General features: G+C 42.0%; 1 protein-coding gene and 1 long non-coding RNA gene across 4 annotated transcripts in view; one reads left to right on the top strand and one right to left on the bottom strand.

The window, feature by feature from the left end:
* Positions 1-7,176: 7,176 nt before the first annotated feature.
* On the bottom strand, positions 7,177-10,037 carry SAT1 (spermidine/spermine N1-acetyltransferase 1). Of its 2 annotated transcripts, NM_214358.1 has the most exon segments (6): positions 7,519-7,701; positions 7,833-7,873; positions 7,968-8,069; positions 9,515-9,598; positions 9,694-9,745; positions 9,932-10,037. In NM_214358.1, coding segments are annotated over 6 exon segments (516 nt in total). In that variant the 5' UTR covers positions 9,998-10,037; the 3' UTR covers positions 7,519-7,530.
* Positions 10,038-10,377: 340 nt separating this feature from the next.
* Positions 10,378-19,028, top strand: part of LOC146394506 (uncharacterized) — a 43,152-nt gene continuing 34,501 nt past the window's right edge. Inside the window, exon 1 of one of the 2 annotated variants that reach the window (XR_014835825.1) lies at positions 10,378-10,752. This is a non-coding gene — a long non-coding RNA (uncharacterized LOC146394506). The remainder of the gene's footprint in view (positions 10,753-19,028) is intronic. The other variant, XR_014835826.1, reaches the window with a different exon arrangement.

Raw genomic sequence — 19,028 nt, 5'->3', positions numbered from 1 at the left:
GGCCCGGCCGTCCAGTTCAACTCTCAGTTCCATGGCCTTCTGGTTGTATAACACAGAATACGTTGCTTCCCCCCTACACCCTACCTTATACACAAAAGGATGGCTTTGTTTTGAGGATTAAATGACATAATCCATGTATTACACATAGAATGTAGAAAGTGCTGTGTAATTATCAGCTTTCTTTTTTTTTCCCAATTAAATTCTCACTCTCAAAATGGATGCTTGTTACATTAGAGGTGATTCTATCATTTCCCCCCTAAAACTGGGGCTGCTTGGTTCCATTTATTTAATGAATGCTTGTAAAGTGCCTACCGCGTGCTATGCGTGGAATGAGGCACTGAGGATATAAAGTCTATGCAACACTGTCCCTACTCCTAGGATGTTGACGGTCAGGGAGGTAAACATTTTTGTTCATTGTTATGTCAAAAGCATAAATAAATAAGTAAATTCAAGGTGAAATAGTGTGGATGAGCTGCTTCAAGAAGGGTCTGGTGTGTGGTAGAGAAAGCCCAAGTTCATTTGCTAGTGGAGGCACAGACCAGGTTGACATCCCAGACCCAAGCCCCTGCAGTGAATCCAAGTTGCTCAACCTCTCTAAGCCTCCTTTCCTCATCTTTAAAATGGCCCTATTCAGTGGTGTGCTGAAGTCTGTTGCCACTTGCTTGGGGCAGGCTATTGTTCAATATTTAGGGATTTTGCAAGCCGGTTGTTAAAGCCATCGGTAGCTTGAAATCGGCCTTGGTGGAAGTATTTACACCCTGTTAATTAGAAAATTCTAGAAATCTAGGCTCCTCTCTAATCCCAGCTCATTCACCAGCATGCCACAGGAACATGGGAGGGGAAGGCAAAACCTGACCTTTACTTTCTTGGGGTTTTTGCCCAGGCCTGAGAATTTAATTAACATAAAATTGATTAATAGGAGAAAAGCATACATATTCATTGGATATGGTTTTTTGTGACATGGGAGCCCCCATAAGGAAATGAAGATCCAAAGAAGTGGCAAAACCTAAATGCTCTTCTAACAGGTTGGACAAAGAGGGAGGGGATTGTGAAAAAGTAACCGAAATATATGGGGAGGTTAAAGGCAGAGGAGAATTATTTTAACAAGCTCTCTTTGTGCAGAATTCTCTCAGCCTTGACTCGCAGTCTAAGAATGTTTCTTTTCTCCTGTACAGGGAAGGACTCTTTTGCAAAAGTGTTATTGGGAAGGAAAGGGGAGATTAGAATGCCCTTCTTGGGAGTTCCCGTCGTGGCGCAGTGGTTAACGAATCCGACTAGGAACCATGAGGTTGCGGGTTCGGTCCCTGTCCTTGCTCAGTGGGTTAACGATCCGGCGTTGCCGTGAGCTGTGGTGTAGGTTGCAGACGCGGCTCGGATCCCACGTTGCTGTGGCTCTGGCGTAGGCCGGTGGCTACAGCTCCGATTCAACCCCTAGCCTGGGAACCTCCATATGCCGCGGGAGCGGCCCAAGAACCAAGAGATAGCAACAATAACAACAACAAAAAGACAAAAAAATAAAAATAAATAAATAAATAAATAAATAAATAAATAAGAATGCCCTTCTTGCATCTGCTGTTTTTCAAGTGCCTTTAGCTCAAAATTTCCTTATGCCAAAGTGGCATGTTTTGGGGCGGCATATTCTTCTTCCGTGTATTTTCTTTTTTTCTTGGCTGTGACCATGGCATAAGAAAGTTCCCAGGCCAGGGGTCGAACCTGCGTCACCGCAGTGACGATGCCAGATCCTTAACCCACTGAGCCACCAGGGAAATCATGGGTTGGTATATTCTGCCACCCTTCACACATCCTACACAGGTGTTGTGAAGATTAATGAATTAACATGGAGTTCCCCTCGTGGCTGAGCAGTTAGCGAACCCAACTAGCATCCATGAGGATGCAGGTTCGATCCCTGGCCTTGCTCGGTGAGTTAAGGATCTGGGGACGCTGTGAGCTGTGGTGTGTAGGTCTCAGACGAGGCTCGGATCCTACCTTGATGTGGCTCTGGCGTAGGCCAGTGGCTGCAGCTCCGATTTAACTCCTAGCCTGGGAACCTCCAAAAAAAAAAAAAAAAAAAAGATGAATAACTTAACAAAATCACAGTATCTGGCACATAGTAGATACTCAGCATAGTATTACTCTATCATATAGAATATATTAATCATGTATATCCTGCACTTTCATATTCATAATCTTATTTAGTCCTTATAGCAGCTCTGAGCTAGTTTATTTTTAATCCTGTAAGCAAAGTTTATTTTTATTCCCACAATGAAGAGCCAGGATGTAATTCAGTTTCCTTTGATTCCACATAGAGTGTTCTTCCCACCAGACCTGAGCTGCCTCTGGACCGTATCTCTCTACAGACAAGGATCATTGGCACGGATTTAACTGTTTTCAAACCACCTTTGTTGTTGTTGTTATTGATTCACTGGATGAAAGAAAACTGTATAAGCACCAAAGCGAAAGAAGACAGCCCTGGTTCACATCTGGTGGAAGACTTCCTGAGCTAAGGTGGAGGGGAATGCACCACTCTCAACACCCGCCTTTAAAAGGCTCTTCCTGCTATATCCATGCCATTATCAAAGCAGAGAGCTGTGAACACTGCTTGCTCCCAGTAAATGTTGCTTCCCTGGAAACCTCAGCAGCTCATAATTACCTACCACTGATGTCAAGTCTGGGGTAGGAAATACACAAGATGAACCTGGGACGTCTTTTAAAGACAAGGAAGCTAACAAAGAAAGGCTTCTGGGGTGGTAACCAAAGGATTCTGAAGCCCACTTGAAGAAGCTCTCAGTGGACAAGTAGGGCAATCCAAGCTTCAGGCAGAAAAATAATGACAGTGAATTAAGACACAGGAAATGTTTAAAGTCCATGAGTTAATAAAACTGCTTGAGGGTAGGGGGAGAAAACCTAATTCAGAAATGCTGGGGAAGCCAATTCATTCTTTTGAAACCTAGTAAATAAAAGAGAGGAATCAAGCATTTACCCGCTTCCTTTGCTGGGTGAACTCTTCTTCATGACATCGAAATACAGGCTAGGAGAAAGTTCTCTTTATGGAAGTATTTTAGTTAAAAAATGAAAAAGGAATGATAGACTATCATATTTTGAGACTCCTAATGGATCAGTGCATATAGGAGCTGCTAGTGTCACACAAAAAGAGGCAACCACATTATATGTCTCTTGATGGAAAAAAACACATTATTTATGAAATATTCTTGCTGAAAAATAAAGCCTAAATCTGATCAAGTCAGGGGTCAATTAGTAAAATCTCAACTCTGACACCATTGGCCTTTTTTAGCCAAACTGAAGCAGTCAGCGTTGCATTATGGTCACAGCAGTGTTTCTCAAACTACTTTTAAAGAAACATGGACTCCTTTTAAGGGAAAGAATTCTCACAGACCTCCAGTGTTGGTTGAAATTATTATATTACTTACTAAGACACACAACTAGATGTGAGTATTATGTTCATGGCTCCTATACAACTGTGAAATCATATGCTTTTATAAGTTACAAACAAAACTACCAAATGAAGAAAATGTAAATGGGCAACACTGATTTAATATGAGGGAAGATGTTTTGCTGAAATGAAGTTGCTGCTTACAAAGGAACGTGGTACTGATAGCTGGGGTGGATGTCTTTGGTTTCAGCTCTAAGCAGGTGGCTGACACAATTCTCCCGCCATTTTTCTCTAAAAACTCTCTGCAAGGTTCTCCTTCATGCAGTGTGATGTGACTTCACTTGGTCTGTGCTTGGCAGGAGTTCACTATTAGCGATGTGGTGCCAAGTCGAGCAGCATAAACACAGACTGAAATGGCCGTATTCAAAACTGTGACTAGGATTCGGTTATACGGTGATTATCTAGATCAGTGGCAATCAACCCTGGCTTCACTTTAGAATGCACATTAAGATATAATTAAATTAAGATTCTCTCAGGGTGGGGCATTAGTATTTTTTAAAAGCTTTCTAGGTAATTTTTTTTTTTTTAGGGCATCATCTGTGGCACATAGAGTGCCCAGGCTAGGGGGTGGAATAGGAGCTGCAGCTGCCAGTCTACACGATAGCCACAGCAACGCAGGATCCAGGCTGCGTCTCCAATCTACACCACAGCTCACGGCAATGCCGGATCGCCGACCCACTGAGCTAGGCCAGGGATTGAACCCGAGTCCTCATGGATACTAAGGTTTGTTACCATTGAGCCACGATGGGAATGCCTAGGTGATTCTAATGTGCAGCTAATACCAAGAACTACTGATTTCAGTGATCTAGAAGATGTTTATACAGTTGGCCCTCCGTATCTGTGACTTCTGTCTCCATGGATTCAGCTAACAGTGGATGGAAAGTATTTGGGAAAAAAATTTCAGAATCTTCCTCAGATACTGAGAGACAAATGTACTGATTAGAGTTTAATCCAAAAGAAACACAAAATTGAATCATTTTTATAGAGAATATGAGGTCCTCTGAGGTTATGGCTGTGAACCTCCAGGGGTTTGAGAAATTTGGTTTGGAGTTTGATTCCCAGGCCTAGTTGTGTGGCCTTAGGCAACTTAACCTCTTTGAGGGTTAGTTTCTCATTATAAAAAGAAATCAGTAGTATCTACCTAACAAGATGTTTGTGAGAACTAGATGACATAATAATTACACAAAGCACCAAAAGTAATGCCTGGTTCCTGGTGAGCACTTACTAAAATGTTAGCTCTTAGTAACTATGTTGATAATCATGTGGAAGCTACTAAAACATTTGCTGGGCAGATTTGAGCCACTAGAAAGAAAGAGGTGATGGGGGAAGAGGTTGCTAGCAGAACCTTGTGAGGACGGGCTTGGGGTGGCCTTTGATAGATGAGGCAACAAAGGCAGTGATGGTGGGGGTGGGGCAAGGTGGGCTCAATAAGGGTGTGGGCATGTCAGTCTGAACCGTGGGTGACAGCTGACTGGCTTGAAGCCCAGACTGGCAGCACACACACACACAAAATGGATGCGAATGAAACACAGACTCATCCTGAGATGACAATGCACAGGAGAGATGAGGAAGCAAGAAGACAAAGATGAGGCCAGTCAAGCAAACAGAATCCCAGGAGCAGACATGGCCACCTGCAGACTCTGCCCAGAAGCAGTGATAAGTGCCATCACTCTAGACCCTGGTGGGGACTCACAGGGCTGTGGAGAGTGGGCGTAAGACATTAATAAATCATTAGGTTTCTTCTGAATTGTTGCTTCTACACTTCCGTGAAAGACACCACTTTCTTTCCCAGGAAAGTCTGCCCCGAGCAGTTGACCATCTTGGGCTCTGATTTGGACCGTATACAGATCCGTGCCTCTGCTATCACCCCTATAATCAAACTGGTGGCAGGATGTCTTGTAAGCCTATGTGCAGACAAACCCAGCTACTTCCTGTTTTAATGGTATACATTTTGATTTTCGGATTCTTTTAAGGAAGATAATAACCCTTAGTAAATAAGAGTTATTTTTCAAAAAGCCATCCAGAGAAAACACCAAAATATCCTTTTGCAATAATTGGCAAGTTCTTAGGCCTGAAATACTATTCTTCACAATGAGTATGTCAGGTATAATATTTTAGTAAAATAGTAATTTAAAAGTTATCTTTACAGAGGTATTGCTTACCAGGGACCCCCCCTCCCCCCACCACCCTTTTCCAGGTTTATCATTGTCTATTATTTCCTTTCATGTAATTTCCCCAGAACATGTTTGTTTGTTTGTTTGTTTGTGCCTGCTGATTTCAAGCTTTACAGGTTTGTTTTATAGTTGTTTTAAAAGAAGTGTCTTTGTAACAGAGTTAAATTCAGTCACCTGATGTTGTGGTGTTTCAGCTTCTAAATTTTAAACTTAAGGGATTTCTTTAAAGTAGACATCAAAACTTCATAAAAGTTTTCATGGTGACAACACTGGGCCTTTAGGGCTAAGTTCTAAAAAGAATGAGAAAACAAAGAGTTACATTGTTTAACTCGCTTGGTCAATCTAATTTATTCACATATTTAACCACAGTCAGCATGTAGTTGTTTTCCTCAAAGAGGCCCACTTTCCAAAACACAATTTTCAAAGTGTCTTCTTTCCCCACAAAGCTCCTTGTGTTTAGTTAACCCTTTTGATGCTTGCCAGCGCTTCTCTCCTATAGTTACTTGGCAGCTTAGCAGGACCCTGGTGGAGAATGGACTCTAAGCCTGTTTTCATGACATGCTCTCTGAGCTGCCAATAAATCCCAAAGCTCTCCGGTTCAACACAGTACAGGATCTTGCTTGTTTATATGGCTGCCTTCTAATTTAGGAAGCCATAAAGACACTGAAACCAAGGGATGCAGGACAAAATCCCCTTTAATTGAGAACACAGAAAGAACAAAGGGGAGTACTGCTTTTCAGTTATCTGACAACTTCTTTTGGAAAACATTCATCTTGGCAATCAGTACAGTGTTATTAACTACCATTTTCATTATTGTGAGATTAGTGGGTTTAGTAATTTAGGTCAGTGCCATGTGTAATAAAAGGAGTTCACCTATCTTAAAACTGCCTCCTCCTCAGCAGTTTCATTTTCAATTCTGGAAAAAGCTTTCATTTACTTCTCCCTCAACTCCCAGCAATTTTAAGCTCTCCTATTGTTTCTCCACACAGAAGCCCGTTGTGTTAAAATAGTACCAGAAACTTACCCTCCAAGTAGGATGCTAATTTCCCTGATTTGTACCTGTGTCCATCTCTGGCCTTTTAGTTTACAAATTTCCTGTAAAAAATGTGGAATTTTTGCTCCTGCTTGTTTAGCAAAGTGACCTACTTTCCCTTCAGAATAGTATTTCATGTGGGATGAGGTTCTTGTGGGCAAGATGTCCCCTGCCCCCAATTTCCAGTGTTTCAGGATCCCATTTCCACCTTTTATTGGTGTAACAAATGAGCTTTTTCATTATGGGCCTTTTTCTAAACTCTTGACAATTATGTTGGATTAAGTGGACTGTGTCATGTTGCTATATATAAAACCTTGGACTCAAATGGCTTCTTTCTAGACTTTGGGAATACCAGCACAACACAACTCCTGAGTCAAAGATACTTAAAATTAGATTAAAAACTCTTTTCAAACCACTGTCAAGTTATGTTTCTTGGCCATTTTTATTTTGCATTCAACAATAAGAAAACTGTCGTAAGAAATAAAGGATTATTAAGTAAAAATGCTTACACCGGATAATTAAATCAAAGGGCAGTTTATTAAAAAAGAATCAAAACAGAAACTCTAAATACCAGTGTGTACATTGTACACATTTAAATGACTCACAAGAATGAAGTTTTTTTCATAGACATTATCATACCACCTTGTTGTTTATCAAAAGATGTTCGAGAGAAACCTGACTCCAATTGGCATACAAGACTGTCATCGTAAAGAGACCTTATTTCAAACATGCAACAACGCCACTGGTAATAAAGCTTTGGAATAGGTGCTCATTCTATTATTCCACTACGAATAGGATAGAAAGCAAGATAAGTTGAGAATTTGTTCTAAAATAGAATGGAAGCTGTCATTGTCAATCTACACCAGCACTCCTCATTCCTCTGCTGCCATTTTTAGCAAGTACTCCTTGTCGATCTTGAAGAGTCTCCATCCCTCTTCGCTGGACAGATCAGAAGCACCTCTTCTTTTGTAGAAGTTGATAGATGGTTCATTCCACTCAGCTACCAAGAAGTGCATGCTGCTGCAGCGACATTTCATTGCAACCTGTTACAGAGAGAATAAAGCACAAACTCAGTGACATTCCACCTGCTTTCTACCCAATTGTGATTCGGTCATTAAAATAATCCAGGAATCCTTGCAAATTTGGAAACCAAATACCAAGACGTACAACGTACCTGGCTTAGATTCTTCAGGATTTCTGATCCTATGCCAAAGCCTAAGAGAAAGAAGTACCATTTAAAAAGGCACTGTAAGGACTTCAAACCCTGATTTCTCCTTAGAGCAGCCCTCCCGCCTGAACTCAATCATACCTCTATAATCACTCATCACGAAGAAGTCCTCAAGATACAACAGTTTGCCAATCCATGGGTCATAAGTAAAATAGTACATGGCAAAACCAACAATGCTGTGTCCTGTAATAAGAGTATCACATGAGTTATGGATGAAAAACAATCCATAAAAGTTGTAGCTGAAAAATCAGAAGCCTATCATAAGTTTTTAAAAAATATACATGCATGTATTATAGAAATAAGTAGCCAGTGGACCGGACTGTCTCCTGATTTTTATGCTAGTGCAATCCAGGCCATTGTTGGATGATCTCACTGTTCTGAGAACACGTATTCGCAAAAAGCACACATTAGAGCTAGCTGAAGCCAGGCTAAAACCGTGGACTGGCCACTCTGCAATCTGCTGGATCTCACACTCAGGAAGTGAGAATGCTTTCATTACGTGCCAGAGCGAAAGTGCCATGGTCTTAAACTAAAAACACACATTATTCACATCCTATTTATATACTGGTATGGTGACTTGGGAATAAGTCAGGTTTACACGGCAGTTCAGAATAGTATTTGTAGTTTAGAAACTCTGCTTCCTTAATGTCCGGACATCGGGCCAAAAGTGCAATGTTTAATTTCAGAACTTGCCTTCCAATTCACACATCTTCAATTTGCTCTCTCCAGTTGTTAAGCCGGAAGAAGCAGAGGTACCCAGGTATGATGTAACATCCACATACTTCTGGAAAGTACCTCATCCCTTTATGTTTTCTGCACGGTTTTTTTTCTAGCATGAGGAAATGGCCTCAGGGAAAAACTTAATCACCTCCCCCCAAAACAACTTCCCCCTTTAGCTCTGTCTTCTGACCAGTCAACCACGACCAGCAAGGAAAAAAAAAAAAAAGGCAAAAAAAAAAGCATCTGACTCCCTCTTAATGGGTGTCTGTAATTCCAATTGGAGACAAAGGTTTCAAATTAAACTTTCTAGCCATTCTATAGTCCTTTGCAAACAGGAAGCGAGTACAATGGAGCTTCTGATCTACCGTGTTTTAAGTGTGTGATAACAGGGCCTTACCTCATTTATCATGATCATCTACTTTATTGTGTAAAGGATCTTTTAGTTACCTCCCCGCCCATCCATGTACACGGAAGGGCCATGTACATGGCGAAGCTAGAGACTGTAACCTGAAGATTGGGACAAATTAAAGAAAAAAATGTAATTTAACACAAATACAAAAAAGGTTACGTTAGGGTCAAACAAGAACCATTTATGAAACTGAATTACAACAAATGACTTTATACCTAACTTTTCCGGGTTTCCACAGCACTCTGATACTTACTTAATCGGCTCAAACTCTTCGGGGCTCCACAGCACTGAACTTAAACAGCTCTTTTAACCCGCCCTATTATTAAGTGCAGCACACCTATTTTTTTTCCTCAGTAGTTTGAACACTGGCTGGCTATTATTTCTGGCCAACTTCTTAGTAGCTTAACTTCAGCCCGTGTTGTCAGTGCTTCTACAGAGCAGACACTACGTCTTACACAACACTCGGTCTCTCCGGCTTCTGGAAGGGGAGGGCGATTACCTTCCGGAGTTAGATGCTCCTTGGGCACTTCTGCAACCAGGCAGTGGTAGAAGGGGTGCTCTCCGAAACCATCTTCTAGCAGATCTGCAAGAAAGGGCAGCGGGGGACAATGTCGGCCGCCATCAAGGTGGCTGGCACCGGACGCTCATTCCCCGCCCTACCAACCACTGATGCGTTACCTTTTTCAGTTAATATTACTTGTTCTTCCATGTATTCGTATTTAGCCAATTCCTGGGAAAGAAACAGAAAATTAAGTGAGACCCCAGCAGGCCAGCTAGAGAGGAATGGGGTGGGCGGGGCGGCGATTTGTTCCCAAAGACTCGCCAGGAGCGACGCGGGCGGAGAAAGGGGAACCTGCCGGAGACAAAGACCCCACCCCCCGCCCCCCGCCCGGGAGGAGCCCGTGCTTCCCGCTACCTTGATCAGCCGCAGGATATCACTGCAGTCGGCAGCAGTGGCCGGGCGGATAACGAATTTAGCCATTTTCGTCTTTTGCTTTTCTTCCCTTTGCGGACCAGGCCCCTGTACTTGAACAGTAGTAGGAGGTGGTTCCTCATTCGTTTCCCGGGAGCGTCCTCTTCCCAGTCAGGATGGCACCATGACCCGGCGAACCTCAGCGAGCAACGTAACACAACCCGCTGACTGCGACGAAAGCCGCGCGCTCTCCAGCTGCGAGGCTCCGCTTTTTACCGAGAGGAGGCCCCGCCCCTGGCCGTGAGGCGGCGATGCATCGTCCAATGAGGCCGCGACCGCCCCCGCTTCCGGGCGCCTCCCTCTCTTCCGGGCGCCCTTGTGAACCCTACCCGCGAGGGCGGGGGCGCGGGTGGTAAGGCGCCCGGCGGGGCTCTGTAGCAGCGCCGTCTAGCGGTGGGTGGCGGAGCCTTCCCGAAAGCCCGACCTTGGAGGCTAAGCGTCCCCTTGGTAACCTTTGCAAAAGAAAGAGAGGGATTTCCTGTGGACCCTGGACCAGTGACTTGCTGTTTCTTCCTTGGAAAGACCTGGCCTTGGGCGATGGGGAAATAAGAGGATTAGAGTAGCGGTTCTCATAGGGTGGTCTGAGGGGGCCCCCGAGGGCCCCAGTATCCTTTCAAAACTAGTTTCCTGGTATTAGTAGTTGGTTGTTTGCCTTACTCTGACTGGAATTTTCCAGAGGGGACCCGACGTGTGATGACGTCATCACTCTCATGACTAAAGGAATGTGTGCTTGTCTGTTCTTGTGGTGTTTAGAATTTCCTCAGGTAAGCTATTTGGATTCCTCGATTTTTTTCCCCTCTACTTGTAATTTTTCTAATTAACAGAATGCTTTCTTCTTTTTTTTTGGAGATGCATATAGACGATAAGGCTGGTAATAGCTCCTGACCAAATATTTATTATTTTAAAAAATTTTTTTTCTAATGTACAGCATGGTGACCCAGTTACACATACATGTATACATTCTTTTTTCTCCCATTATCATGCTCCATCATAAGTTAACTAGACATAGTTCTTAGTGCTACACAGCAGGATCTTATTGTAAATCCATCCCAAGAGCAATAGTTTGCATCCAACCCCACCCTCCCAATCCCTCCCACTCCCTCCTTCTCCCCCTGGGGAAGCCACAGGTCTATTCTCCAAGTCCATGATTTTCTCTTCTGTGGAAAGGTTCATTTGTGCTGTGTATTAGATACCAGTTATAAGTGATATCATGTGGTATTTGTCTTTTTCTGACTTACTTCACTCAGTATGAGAGTCTCTAGTTCTGTCCATGTTGCTGCAAATGGCATTATTTTGTTCTTTTTATGACTGAGTAGTATTCCCTTGTGTGTACATACCACATCTTCCTAATCCAATCGTCTGTTGATAGGCATTTGCATTGTTTCCATGTCTTGGCTATTGTGAAAAGAGCTGCAATGAACATGGGGGTGCATGTGTCTTTTTCAAGGAAAGTTTTGTCCAGATATATGCCCAAGAGTGGGGTTGCTGGGTCATATGGTAGTTCTATGTATGGTTTTCTAAGGTACCTCCATACTGTTCTCCACAGTGGTTGTACCAGCCAGAATGTTTTCTTACTTTTTCCTTCTTAACCTTTCTTAAATCTCTGACCTTCCTTGTGGAAACACTTGCCTTCTGAGGTACACTCGTTCATACTTTCCTTTAAGTGAAGGTCTGCCTTTGTAACGTTTTCTGTTTTGCGTGTCTAAATATGTCTTTAATTCTTAAAATTCTGGAAGGATTTATTTTACTGTTTAGAGAATTTGAGGTTGGAAGTTCTTTTCTTTCAGCATATTGATGATATCTGACTGACTAGCTTCGGCTTCTATTGATGTTGGAAATTGTCTTAGTCCTTTCTTGCTCATTTCCTGTGCTTCTCTTCCCCACTTTAAAAACTTTTTAGATTGAACCAATTACAAGTACAGGATGTGTGATGACATCATTACTCTGGTGACTGAAGGAATGTGTGCTTATGTATTTTCTAGAATTTTCTAAGGCAGGCTTTTTGGATTCTTGTCATTTTTGTCCAGAGAGTAAACTGTTCAAGAGCAGTTGGGTTAGAGTATAGCTTTTCCTATACCCACTGGAGGATTATACCCCCTGGAACAAGTATTCAAACCTCTTGCAGATAAAGATTTTCTTTTCTTTTCTTTTTCTTTTTCTTTTTTTTTAGGTGGTGCCTATTGCATGTGGAAGTTCCCAGGCCAGGGGTGGATTGAACCTGTGCTACAGCAGTGACCCAGGCCACTGCACTGACAACACCAGATCCTTAACCCATTGCATCACAAGGGAACTCCATGTAGAAGTTTTCTTTCACAACCCACCTTTCCAGACAGACCCTCCCAGGGCCGTGCTGGGGCTGCCCTGCCTTGGATTCCTGAAGAGTCAAAGAGAAAACAAGGGGCCTTCAGCGTTTTCAGTCTGTAGGCTGGACTATCACCAAATGACACTCCCCCCTCACCTAACATTCGGCAAGTAATTCTCTGCCTTTGGTTGCAATATCCTGTATGTAGAAAAGAAAGCAAAAGTAGCTGCACTGTTAACCCTTCCCACCCTCTGGAGATGTCATACATAGCGAGTCACCGTGAGTGTTTATGAAATGTCTTTCTCGAAAATGTTTATAAATAGCACTGATTCTCATCTCTCTGAGCTAATAGTTCAGGTAATATCTTTCTTGACACCCTGACAAAAGGATGACCTTTCATAGGCCCTTACCTCTTCTGTGTTGGTCTAACTTGTGGGAAGACCTGGGAGAGCTACTAACATAACTTGGAACTCCATGACTAAGCACTAAAGATAGCTGCCTTCTTGAAGCAAATGCAAGGCCCTTTATCAGTGTGGGCTGCTTCACTTTTTAGCATAATGATTGTTTCATTAAAATGCATTAATTTTTTTCCTGTTTATTCTGTTTTTTCAGTTTAAGTTTATGTTCTTATGCTTCACTTTGCCTTTATGACAAGGAGAGCCTATTCTGAAAAACAGATGGCTAAAAAAAGCTCATTGTGATTGTGTTTATGTATGTGTGGAAGCTTAGAACCCTAAAAAAAGATGTGAATTTTCTTTATGGCAGTGAATCAAGTTAGGCTTTCCCTTTGTCAGGAATAGCTAGGTGCCAAGGATATTCGACATTACCCTCTCTTGATACTGAAATTTACATTTCAAAATTGCATAAAAAGAGTTTAACTGCCTAGCATTTGGAAAACTTTTATTAGGTTAATGAGTCAACAAATCAACAACTATTTATTGACTCTTGTACTGGTACTTGAGTGTTATAAAGGAGGACTAAGTGTTGAAACCATCCCTTAGGGCAAACAGTTTACTTTAGAGATTTGTTTGTAGTCTTTGCAGAAAGGAAATCGCTTTAACTCTAGAGGTCTGAGTAGGGGGTGAGTAGGAGGAAAGGAAATGGCCATGGCACATCTGTGGATGTTTTATGTTCATTATCTCTTAATATCAGTTGTCTTGTGAAAAAACTAATGTCAGCTCTGTCTTCGCAATTGAGAAAATTAGAGTCTCAGAAGGCTGCAAAATTGCCACAGCCAGGAAGCCTAGAGCTAGGAAAAAAGGAATTCTATTGATTTCTGTGCCAAAGTGGAGCTGCCCAATTTGCCTTATTAAACTGTTATGGAAGGTGTCAATTTTTCCCTGTTTATAAAAATAATATGTATTGATTATTGGAGAAGTGCAGAAATACAAAAAGTTAATAAAAATAATCTCTGTTAGTAGGTCGATTTCTTTCCAGTCTTTTTTTTTTATGTACATATACATGCAGGGCTGATAGTCAGTTGGCCTGTACAGTGTAGTGGATTAAAAATGGCCATAAATTGACTGCAACTCCTCCCATCAAGAGGTAGAGTCTCTTTCCCCCCTCCTTGAATTTGGACTGGCTTTGAGACTTGCCTTGACCAGTAGAATACAGTAAAAGTCATGGTGTACAACTTGTAAACAAGACCTCAAGAGACCTTAAAGCTTGTGCTCGTGCCCTCTTAGAACATTGCTGCTGCCATTTGAAGAAGCTTGAGCTTGCCTCCTTGAGGATGAAAGACCTCATGAAGAGAGGGGTCCAGGTGACAGCCAGCACCACCTGCCAGATGCATGAGGCCATCTTGGACCATTCATTCCAAATTGGGCTGTCAGATAATTGTAGCCATGCAAGTGACCTTAGGCAAGACCAGCAGAAGAACCCTCTTGCTGATCCCAGCCCGTGTTATCAACTCACAGAATCATGAGCCAATAGAATGGTTGTTTTAAGACCCTAAATTCTGGAGTTGTTTGTTACACAGCAAAGGCTAACTGAAACCAGATGGCCATTTGGGTTATTTACACCTGGCTTCCATTCTGCTTGGTTGTAGTGTCCATTCTGTCTGATCTGTGCTTTGCTGTACCTATTTAAAACTATTTTAAAAATCGCCTGTGTGGGGTGTGCATGTGTAATAACAAATTGGTATCTTATGTCTGTAATGTCCATTCTGCAGAAGAGTGTAATGGCTTCTCATCTATTTCGCCTTTGGACTTAGACACTCCCCATCTGTGTGATTGTATCATAAGTCACCATTTCTTCATCTGTAATAAGTAAATAATAGTATCCTTCATGTGATTAATTGTTGTGAGAATTAAACGATGTAATACATATAAAGTACCCAGCATAGCACCTGGCATAATTGTTAGCATTATTAATATTAATAGGGTAGAGTATTTTCCCATGTCACTTTTTTAAAAATATGTAACGGCTCTTTAGAGTTCCCTTGTGCGTAATTTATTTTACCATTCTGTTGTTGAAGATTCAGGGTTTTTTTTCAGTGATAAATAATGCTTTCTTTGATGAACATCTTTCTGGCCAAGTTTTGGCTCAGGTTTCTGATTGTTTCCTTAGGTAGATTTCTAGAAGTGAAATTACTAGATGATCAGAGATGTAGTTTTGTCATTCTGGAGCCAGATAAACACTAAAACTTCAGGTCCTCACTACATGAAAGTGAGATGACTCTCCAGATGTGCTCATTCTGGCTTGAATTGTCTAAATTTTGATGTCTGATAATATCTGAGTTTCACAGGTCATTATATTTGGGATGGACTAGAAGTTGAATCTTTTTCAGAGGATAGTTTTCTTTTCTTTTCTTTTCTTTTTTTTTTTTTTTTGTCTTTTGTCTTTTGTTGTTGTTGTTGTTGCTATTTCTTGGGCCACTCCCGCGGCATATGGAGGTTCCCAGGCTAGGGGTTGAATCGGAGCTGTAGCCACCGGCCTACGGCAGAGCCACAGCAACGCGGGATCCGAGCCGCGTCTGCAACCTACACCACAGCTCACGGCAACGCCGGATCGTTAACCCCCTGAGCAAGGGCAGGGACCGAACCCGCAACCTCATGGTTCCTAGTCGGATTCATTAACCACTGCGCCACGACGGGAACTCCCAGAGGGTAGTTTTCTTGTTACATATCACAGGTTGATAATAAACTGTGAGAACGATCAATAAATAAATACAGCCAGCCCCAAGAAGAGATGTTGTTTGGGGCCAATATTTTCTTTTCTTTTCCTTACCTTACCTTTCTTTTTGAGAAATTATAATTTAGGACATGGAAAGCTGTTTCATCTTTGGGGCAGACCATCAAAAATGTAAAGCTTGGAGTTCCTGTTGTGGCTCAGTGGTTAATGAACCTGACCAGTATTCATGAGGACATGGGTTCAGTCCCTGGCCTTGCTCAGTGGGTTAAGGATCCAGCCTTGCTGTGAGCTATGGTGTAGGTTGCAGACATGGCTCGGATCTGGCATTGCTGTGGCTGTGGTGTAGGCCAGGAGCTACAGCTCCAATTAGACCCCTAGCCTGGGAAACTCCATATGCCACAGGTACGGCCCTGGAAAAGACAAAAAGACCAAAAAAAAAAAAAAAGTGAGGTGTTCATCAGGCCTCTTGTTTGCAAGTGATGGTACCCCCTTTTAACTATCGTAGGCAGGAAGCACAGATTATGATACGAACCAAGACCTTGTGTTACCATCTGAAATATATATTGCATGAGAGAGAAGCTTGTACTGGACAGCTATTTATCTTCCAGAACAGTATTTTCTTATTTTGAAAATGATTTCCCCCCTACACCCAACTAGATGGTTTTCCTTGGTCAGGGGGCAGAGCATGCCACTGCCTTGGTTAATATTGTGACCTAAGTGATGCCAATCAGAGTCTTTTCTCATAGACATCAAGAAGGTCCTTTCTGCTGCCACATCTGGGAAGACGTGGTGATCTGAGACAATGACTTCGACTTGCCAGAAAAGACGATGACCTTTGGGTTTCTTGCTCTGCATTGCTACAGGTGGGATGGCCTGTATCCTCCCAACCATCATTGCTGCCTACTTTTGGCCATCTCACCTCCCCCTCTCCCCCAAACTACCACCACTACTACACACACTTGTAAGGAAAAAAGGAGCCAAATGGTCAGAAAGTCCCCATTCCACTCACCACAGAAAGAAGTGGGGATAAGATGTTCCTTGGCCAGAGATGGAGGTTGGAGGTGGTAAATGCTGTTTAGGAACAAGCAGAAATAGGGGTGTTCATATTTTAATTCCCAGGTCCATACCCAGCTGTGCTCGTTTCTGACCCTCACCTACCAGAAACCAAAGAATGAAAAGCTGTCTCAGTATACTGGAGCAGAGGCATTCTCCTGTTGTAAGGAGTCATTCCAAGGCAGCCCTATCTATCTGTAAGATGAAATCTATTTGCTAGCCTAGCCTGAATCTATCCCAGGCTGTTACTATTGCAACCCATGGGACTCTTACTGAGGATCATAAACATTGTGATGGAGAGAGACCATTGAGACCCTTTGGTTGAAGTTTAAGAGATATGATCATGCCTCCTTTCTTCTGGTCTAATGCTCCTTGTGAGGAGGCCAGAACATTCCCAGTTATAGTGAATCTGCCAAGATTGCCCCTGGAAACTAGACATAAATGCTGAGTGACTTTTGGGCAAAGATATGGACATATTCCAAGGCTAAGAGTGGTCTTGTTGGCCCAAGGGCCCTTCCTCTCTACCACAAACACTTTTTATTTCAAAGTTCTACAACAGAAAGGTAGTTATTTGAAAGCAAGTTGTATTATACCCTCCCTTTTGTATTAATTATCTCTTGCCACATAATAAATTACCAGAAACTTAGTGGCTTAAATTCCAAGCATTTATTATCACAGTTTCTGTGGTTTGGGATTTCAGGTATGGCTTAGCTGGGTCCTTTGCTCAAGGTGTCAGCCAGGCTGCATTCTTATGTGGAAGCTTGGCCAAGGCGGAATCCTTTTGCAAGCTCAAGTTGTTAGCCTTGGTAGAATTCACTTATTTGACTGAGGGCCTTTGCTTATTAATGGCTGTTGGTTGAGGTTGCCCATGATCTCTAGAAGCTGCCTGCAGTTCCTTTTCATGTGAACTTACTCAATATGGCTGTTTACTTCATCAAGCCAGCAAGGAGAGTGGCTAGAGTAGTCTGCTAGTAACAAAGATAGTCATCTCTTTATTGTGAAAAAAAAAAAAAATCCCGCACAATGTAAAATTTACTACCTTAGCCATTTTTAAGTGTATAGTACAGTAATGTTAACTATATGCATATCATTATGTAACAGATCTCTAGAACTTTTTCATCTTGCAAAACTGAAACTCTCTACACATTAAACAACTCCCTTTCCCCTTCCTCCCCTGCTGCCGCCAGTAACCACCATTCTACTTTCTGTCTCTATGAGTTTGATTACTTTAGATACCCCATATAAGTGGAATCCTACTGTATCACTTTGTGACTGACTTATTTCACTTAGATAATGTTCTCAAGGTTTATCCATGTGTGGCCTATGACAAAATTTCCTTCTTTTTCAAGGCCTAATAATATTCCATTTTATGTGTATACCACATTTCTGTATCTATCAATCTGTCCATTGTTGGACATTTATGTTTCTTCCACCTTTTGACAATTATGAATAATGTTGCAGTGAACATAGGTGTACAAATATCTCTTCAAGATTCTATTGTCAATTCTTTTGGTTATATACCCAGAAGTAGGATTGTTGGGTCAGATGGTATTTCTATATTTAATTTTTTGAGGGACTTCCATACTGCTTTCCATAGTGGCTACACCAATTTACATTCCTGTCAACAGTGCACAAAGATTCCCTTTTTTCCACATCTTTACCAGCACTTATTCTTTTATTCTTTTTTTTATAGTGATCATTGTAACAGGTGTGAGGTGATATCTTATTTTGATTTGGACTTGCAGTTCTCTAATGATTTGTGATATTGAGTATCTTTTCATATGCATGTTGGCCATTCATATATCTTCTTTGGCAAATTGTCTATTCAAGTCCTTTGCCCATTTTAAAATCAGGTTATTTGTCATTTTGTTGTTGCTGTTGTTGAGCTGTAGTTCTTTCTGTGTTCTGGATGTTAACCTCTTATCAGATATATGGTTTTCAAGTATTTTCTCCCATTCAGTAGGTTGCCCTTTTCATTCTGTTGATTGTTTACTTTGATGTGCATACATTTTTAAGTTTGATGTAGTCCCATTGTTTGTATTGCCTGGCAAGAGAGAGTTGGGAGTGACCCCTTATTACCCTTAACCATATTCTATCAGTTAAAAGCAAGTCACAGATCTGACCACAGTCAAGTAGAGAGGCTCACACAAAGGTGTAAACACCAGGAAGTTTTTCGTGGGTGCCACTTTGGAGTCTGTCTGCATTTAAAGGGCAGTAATAGCTGGCTTCTTGTCCAGCACTTGCCAAACATTTGTTAAAATCTGTTTCTTGCCAAGCATTGTCCTCGGGGAATGCTGAAATAAATATGGCATAGTCCCTGTCCTCCAGGGACTTACAGTTCAACATTATAGGCTCTTACGGTTCTAGTTATGGTTGGAAGGGATCCAGCCTTCTGGAGAAAAAGGATAGGAACAATCAGAAGTGAGGTGCAGGTACACATTTAGTCATCCATTCACTGTGAGCTACCTCCTGCAGGCAGCCCTCCTTCTCTCCCCTTGTGAAGTCATGTCCAAAAGGGAAGGCTGCTGTTCACCACTCAGCTTAGGGATCAAG

This window comes from Sus scrofa, chromosome X (assembly GCF_054392235.1).
Source record: "Sus scrofa isolate SSC_HxYL_T2T_F1_AM1 chromosome X, Sscrofa_HxYL_maternal_Yorkshire_Landrace_v2.0, whole genome shotgun sequence".
NCBI classification, from domain to species: Eukaryota; Metazoa; Chordata; class Mammalia; order Artiodactyla; family Suidae; genus Sus; species Sus scrofa.
Note: the sequence above shows the minus strand (reverse complement) of the source record. Positions and strands in the feature narration are given on the sequence as shown.

What these genes read in the sequence shown, in the direction of transcription:
- SAT1 (XM_085006360.1), bottom strand. Translation starts at nt 8,046, where the DNA reads ATGTACTATTTTACTTATGACCCATGGATTGGCAAACTGTTGTATCTT. An exon ending in CGTGATGAGTGATTATAGAG is followed by an intron (nt 7,874 to 7,967) that starts GTATGATTGAGT and finishes TCTTTCTCTTAG; the next exon opens with GCTTTGGCATAGGATCAGAA. An exon ending in TCCTGAAGAATCTAAGCCAG is followed by an intron (nt 7,702 to 7,832) that starts GTACGTTGTACG and finishes TCTCTGTAACAG; the next exon opens with GTTGCAATGAAATGTCGCTG.